Genomic DNA, 7,399 nt, shown 5'->3' on the forward strand with positions numbered 1-7,399 from the left:
GTAGTGTTCATAATGGTAAATATGTATTCTGCAAGGTTTTCCCAGAATTCTGACACAAATTTACATTCAAAGAACAAGTGAGTCAGATTCTCACCTTTTTCACAGAAAACGCAGATATCATCAATAGCCACAGAATTTACATGGATATATCTTATGTAGAATTTTGAAGTGCACTTCCTTAAATTTGTTTGTCTAGAAAAAGCTTGGTTATTGTATACCAATGTCAGGAATAAGCACGTTCCATAAAAATGTTCCTCTAGGTGTAAGTTGGTTCTGTGAATGGAGAATTAGTCTATTACAACAAGATTTCTCAAGTAAGCCCATGCCTTCCAAACTGAGTTCTGGATAAGCTTTGTGATCATTACCAAAGCTAAGATGAGTTTTCATTAGTGTAGTTAGACCACTGGGAATGGCTTTGATCACAGAAATAAACTCTGAAAGGTATTGGAAACTCATTCAATGTTATAAATTGTTCATATGTAAGAATATTACCCCTGATGTCAAAAACATCAAGAACAAAGTCAATATTCCTCTCATGCCAGCTGGGGTAGAACAATTACTTATTCCTTACAGAGCTTTACGTGGGGAAAAATTGTGCAGGAAACATATTTTCCAGGCCATTAAAGCTTGTTGGTGAAACCTAGCCAATTTAGTGGGTAATCATTCAGGAATATAATTACATTTCAGTAAAAATGTAACTTATTAAACACATTATTTGGAATGAAATACCATATTGAATCAGTACTATAAATCATATTTTCAACCAGTTGATCTTGAAAATGTTATGTCAACAAAATCCAACACTTCCAGACCTCCTTCAGCTCTTTTATTAGAGAGGACTGACTTTTAGTTTGTGAGACTTATTTTTCCAGATGAAGTCAAGAAAGGTCTTATTGATCTCTTTACAACTAGAGGGACTTACAAATAAAGATAATCAGGGGTACACAAAGCGAGACAGTCCCTCTACCTTGGACAGAAGTACTCTCCCAAGTATAGAAAGATCCCTTTGTAGCCAATTATAAAATATTTAACACAGTCCTTTACAGGAATGTTTTCTATTTCTTTATCATCAGAGTCATATAAACATAAGATTTCACATTCAGAAACATTCCGTTTTAATCCTGATGCAATAGAGAATGCAGTTATAGCATTAAGGGCATCCTGGTCTTTGTCTCTTAAAAAAGAGTAGTATCATCAGCCAGTTGGGAAATGTTGATTTATTTGTTAAAAATTGTTAAGCCATACAGATTTGTATTATTCAGAATATCTAGAGACAGAAGTTCCACAACCAAAATGAATACAAATGGCGAAATTGGGCATCCCTGTCGTACACTTCTGTCGATACTGAATCTTTCGGATGTATTAAGGTTTAGTGACACAGAACTATTTATATATTATATTTGTAAAACATACGAATGATTTTGATAAAATTTTCACCGAAGCCAAAAAGTTTACCGATTGAAGCAAATGTATTGTAACGACCCTGGGTTTATATGGGCGGAAATCGACTCTGCCGCTTGAGCATGCTTTTGCGGCACAGTCGATAGCGCGCCGAACTTCGGGCTTGAAGGTCGAGGGTTCGAGACCTGCTCCCTGCCTGCTGTTTTCATTACAGTATGTTGATGTCGTAATCGATCGAACGCGATGAACTAACAAATGTTTTTGAAATTAAACAAAATATAGATTTAAACAGTGCCACAAAAACGTTTATTCATATATAACTGTTCGCTATAGAGCTCAGCTGACTACTGAATATGGTAAATTGTTATTTATCATGTTTACTGAGCTTTCAAGAATGTACTATATTTGTAATCTGTCTCTCGCTATTTGTATAGGAGAAACCCTGGGTGAAAGAATTGAAATGGGTACTAGAGGATTTGAAGGATGACCCTAGGAAAGATGTCTATCGACCAAGCAGCAGGACCAAAGTTAAGAAAATTGTAAGACCTTTCTAAATGCGCCATCAACCATAATATGGAGGAAATTAACTATACATTTAACACATAAGGATAGTCACTTCACCCCTACCTATATGTACAAATTACCTCGACTAACCTGTACTCGTTACCGGTACCCCCTGTATATATAGCCTCGTTAGTGTTATTTTATTGTGTTACCTTTTATTATTTCTTACTTTAGTTTATTTGGTAAATAACTCTTCTTGTACTGCACTGTTGTAAAGGGCTTGTAAGCATTTCACGGTAAGGTCTACATTTGTTGTATTCGGCGCATGTGACAAATAAAGTTTGATTTGATTTGAAGTAGCTAATGAGATCAATTTAGGTCTGCATTATTGGTGATTCTGGAGAAGATTATGTATTAAGCACACGTTATTCTTCCAGAATCCTTATAGTTGATACGCATTCTCTAAGTAAAGACATTTCTTCTTACAGTACATAACTGCTGATAATCAAGAGTATCTGAAGGTTAAGAAGAGAACCAAACAAAAGTCAGAGAAGGTATCTAGCTATATCTTTTACATGCTGATGATGCCATCCACAGTTTATTCTTTTATACAACACTTCCATACAATCAATAGATTAACAATGCCTTGTGCTATTTTGTGAATGAAATGTATTAGGCTTCTAAGATCTAAGCTCAAAACACAACTTTGATAGAATAATCAAAAGAAAGTCCTAACATATAACTGGTATGCCTTGTCTACATTTTCTCTGCCCCTCAGTCCTATTCCCACTCCTCCAGAAGCAGGGCAGTGATGACCCCAGTTGTCCCTATAGCTCTGGGGGAGCTGGAGTCCCCTGGGACCAGTGATGATGAGGAGGCCACAGACCGGAAGGAGAGGGTCTCCAGTGCCAGGGAACGCCATGAGCAAGCCAGAGCCATGATGGACACATTCACTGAAAAGTTCCACTCTATCGCAGAGGATCTCGAAGAGATGAAGGTATGGGTCAGAGAAGGGACCAGTGGTCTCCAACCCTAGACCTTTGTTCCAACCCAGCACTAACTGATTCTACTGATCATCAAGACCTTCATTAGCTGAACCAGGTTGGTTAGTGCTGGGCTTCAAACAAAACCTTGTACACCTTATGGTTCTCCAGGACCAGGGTTGGCGGCCACTTAGAACTCTCCACCATAGGGCTGTTGATCGCTAGTTTGTCAGCATAGATATGTGTGAAAACCCTGCGCCTCTGAAGATATATGTTTATATCAGAATCCTACATGAGCTGCCACAACTGTGATGTGCTACTTTCCCCCTTGACTGCACCTAGATTCCCAGGAAGAGCTCCACTCGACTGCGTTCATCATGCTCCCAGTCTGCCAATGAGGATGGATCCCCCCTGGCCTCTACCCAATCAGATAAGGCCCTGAGGCGAGACTGGTCGCGACATATGATTACAGCCGGAGAGGCCGGTGGTGACATCATTCGAACATCTTCATCAGCGTCATTATTATCTTTGCCAACCATTTATGAGGTCGTCAAGGGGAGCAGTGAGTCCAAACCTGATGTCTCCGGAGATGATGTCAAAAAGAGCAATAAGTCCAAATGTAAAGTCAGGCAAGGCTTTCGCAATTTCACCAAGGCTCTGACTGGACTGTTGGTTAGTACGTTTAATTTATGAATTTTTTTACTGCTTTTTTCTCTGTGTCTGGTATGAGACCTTAACTGTGCGTGTAATTGGTATTGTTAGAAGAAATAACCACACAAGTTTTCCATCAGTGCTATGCTTCTGCTGGTCTACAGTATTCTCCAAAACACGTTACAATACCGTGGTCTATTGATTGAGTCATTGTAAGTTCCTTATTTATATGAAATAATGAATGACTTCATGTCTCTTTTACTTTTCATGAAACTCCCAAAGCGTACAAAAGATGGCCATACTGGAGATGGAGGGATTGCGCGAAGTGTGACCCCATCCAATGACACACTCAACATGGTTATGGTTCCTCCACATCCACTCACTAACTGGCATTTGTGAGCTACATTCAGACAAAAAGGCAACCGCATTTGTATGGATAATATTTAGCAGAGGATATGTTTCTCTTATAAAAAGGATACAAATGAATAATACAACTGTTCTGTTGGGAGTAGCGATGTGTGGGTGGAATCACTGGGGAAGCCAGAAAAAAAGACATATTACAACCTATGTGTTGTGATAATTGCGTTGTCTGCTCTATAAATCCTGTTAGTTCATATGCATTGCGACCGTGATATACAGCTCTGTAAAGAAATTAAGAGACCACTGCAAAATGATCGGTTTCTCTGGTTTAACTATTTATATGTATGTGTTTGGGTAAAATTTACATTTTTGTTTTATTCTATAAACTACTGACAACATTTCTCCCAAATTCCAAATAAAAATATTGTTATTTAGAGCATTTATTTGCAGAAAATGACAACTGGTCAAAAAAAAAAAGATGCTGTGTTGTCAGACCTCGAATAATGCAAAGAAAATAAGTTCATATTCATTTTTAAACAACACAATACTAATGTTTTAACTTAGGAAGAGTTCAGAAATCAATATTTGGTGGAATAACCCTGATTTTCAATCACAGCTTTCATGCGTCTTGGCATGCTCTCCACCAGTCTTTTACGTTGGTGTTGGGTGACTTGATGTCATCCTGGCGCAAAAATTCAAGCAGCTCGGCTTTGTTTGATGGCTTGTAAACCATCCATCTTCCTCTTGATCACATTCCAGAGGTTTTCAATGGTGTTCAGGTCTGGAGATTGGGCTGGCCATGACAGGGTCTTGATCTGGTGGTCCTCCATCCACACCTTGATTGACCTGGCTGTGTGGCATGGAGCATTGCCTTGCTGAAGAGCATTGGAGCATTGCCTTGTTGAAGCACCCCCAGATCATCGCCGATCCTCCACCAAATTTCACAGTGGGTGCGAGACCTAGAGAGGCCTACAAGCCACAGTGGGTGCGAGACCTAGAGAGGCCTACAAGCCACAGTGGGTGCGAGACCTGGAGAGGCCTACAAGCCACAGTGGGTGCGAGACCTGGAGAGGCCTACAAGCCACAGTGTCTCGCACCCACTGTGAAATATGGTGGAGGATCGGCGATGATCTGGGGGGGGTCCTTCAGCAAGGCTGGAATCGGGCAGATTTGTCTTTGTGAAGGACGCATGAATCAAGCTACGTACAAGGTTGTCCTGGAAGATAACTTGCTTCCTTCTGCTCTGACAATGTTCCCCAACTCTGAGGATTTTTTTTCTCCAGCCGGAGAGCACTAATCATTTTCGGAACACTAAACAACTATTGATTTAGAACCACCGAGAGTTACCGCAAGTCGCAAAGAAAACAGCAGCTGCCTCCACTATTCCAGCACCATTTCAACATCATCAAATCACCTATGCTTAGTCTAATTCAGTGACAACTTAAAGATAGCAATAACGATTTAGTCCAATCAATGTTAATATGATGTGGCTGTCCATGGTTCTGATTTTTGTGTGCAAGTAGAAAAAGCATGTTTACCCACCATCTTATAGAGAAACACCAATGCCATCCTCCTCTCTTGCATGCTGACAAAAGTGTCTATCACTCCGTCATACATATCAGGCTTTTACTTTTTGTTTTCCTAGGCTACCTGGCTAAAATGCATGCTTGCGAGCCTAACTTCCTTTCATGGGCAACGTTAGCTAGTTAACATTAGCCTTCTAACATATATCTACATATTGAACTCTCAGGCCAGGGGCACAATGTATGAATTAATGTTTGGATCAGGATCACTGTTATAATCATTGGCCAATACGGAGAATTAAGTCCAAATCCCTATCTCACATCCATTGCTAATTTAGGAATGGGGCAATTTTAGCTGGCTGGCTAGCAACCGGAGGACAACAACACAACAAGATGCAACAATTCAAGTTGTTTCTGTTAATAACGTATGCTCTCAATGCGATTTGATAGGAGTGACGCCAATTCCAAACTGGCTTCCCTCGTAGAACATTGTTAAATACTTTTTAGCCCTTCCGCGTCACTTTACTCACAGAAAATATCTGCTAAATATAGAATCACATGGTTTATCCGTCTCTCTGTAACCGCCCATAACTTCACAACAAAGTTGCCAATGTCTGCAATTGATACAAACCATCAACGTATAAAGGTATAAAATATAAAAAGTTGCATAATTCAATCATATTGAAAAACATTTAATGTTCACTCAATTGAGTTATATTTTGCTAATGTACGCTACTGTCTGTAATTTGTCTCAGTAAATTTCATAATGGGTAGCCTAACATCAAATAACATTTTATTTGTCACATACACGTGTTTAGCAGATGTTATTGCGGGTGTAGCGAAATGCTTGTGTTTCTAGCTCCAACAGTGCAGTAATATCGAATACGTAATATCTAACAATGCACACAATCTAAAGTAAAGGAATGGAATTAAGAATAAATAAATATTTGGATGAGCAATGTCAGAGCGGCATAGACTAAGAGCGGCATAGACTATTAGTTATGCAAAATATTTCAGCATTATTAAAGTGACTGGTGTTCCATTATTAAAGTGGCCAGTGATTTCAAGTGTATGTATATAAGGCAGCAGCCTCTAATGTGTTAGTGATGGCTATTTAACAGTCTGATGGCCTTGAGATAGAAGCTGTTTTTCAGTCTTTCGGTCCCAGCTTTGATGCACCTGTACTGACCTCACCTTCTGGATGATAGCGGGGTGAACAGGCCGCGGCTCGGATGGTTGTTGTCCTTGATTATCTTTTTGACCTTCCTGAGACATCGGATGCTGTAGGTGTCCTGGAGGGCAGGTAGTTTGCCCCGGTGATGCGTTGGGCAGACCACACCACCCTCTGGAGAGCCCTGCGGTTGCGGGCGGTGCAGTTGCCGTACCAGGCGGTGATACGGCCAACAGGATGTTCTCAATTGTGCGTCTGTAAAAGTTTGTGAGGGTTTTAGGTGCCAAGCCAAATTTCTTCAGCCTCCTGAGGTTGAAGAGTCGCTGTTGCACCTTCTTCACCACACTGTCTGTGTGGGTGGACCATTTCAGTTTGTCAGTGATGAGTGTAACAGTATAGCTTCCGTCCCTCTCCTCGCCCCAACCTGGGCTCGAACCAGGGACCCTCTGCACACATCAACAACTGACACCCACGAAGCATCATTACCCATCGCGCCACAAAAGCCGCAGCCCTTGCAACGCAAGGGGAACAACCACTTCAGGTCTCAGAGCGAGTGACGTCACTGATTGAAACGCTATTAGCGCGCACCACCGCTAACTAACTAGCCATTTCACATCGGTTACATGAGTACGCCAAGGAACTTGAAGCTTTTCACCTTCTCCACTACGGTCCCATCGATGTGGATTTGGGGGTGCTCCCTCTGCTGTTTCCTGAAGTCCACGATCAGCTCCTTTGTTTTGTTGCTGTTGGTTGAGGTTATTTTCCTGGCACCACACTCCCAGGGCCTTCACCTCCACCCTGTAGGC

At 41.0% G+C, this 7,399-nt stretch overlaps 1 protein-coding gene across 1 annotated transcript; it reads left to right on the forward strand.

Moving 5' to 3' along the window:
- The first annotated feature begins 1,522 nt into the window (after positions 1–1,522).
- Positions 1,523–4,280, forward strand: LOC106600566 (uncharacterized). The gene is made up of 6 exons (XM_014192023.2): positions 1,523–1,757; positions 1,836–1,940; positions 2,394–2,459; positions 2,684–2,902; positions 3,231–3,560; positions 3,822–4,280. Exons 1-6 carry the CDS (start codon positions 1,755–1,757, stop codon positions 3,936–3,938), a joined length of 840 nt encoding a protein of 279 aa, XP_014047498.1. The 5' UTR covers positions 1,523–1,754; the 3' UTR covers positions 3,939–4,280.
- Positions 4,281–7,399: the final 3,119 nt, after the last annotated feature.

Source organism: Salmo salar, chromosome ssa03 (genome assembly GCF_905237065.1).
Source record: "Salmo salar chromosome ssa03, Ssal_v3.1, whole genome shotgun sequence".
NCBI lineage: Eukaryota > Metazoa > Chordata > Actinopteri > Salmoniformes > Salmonidae > Salmo > Salmo salar.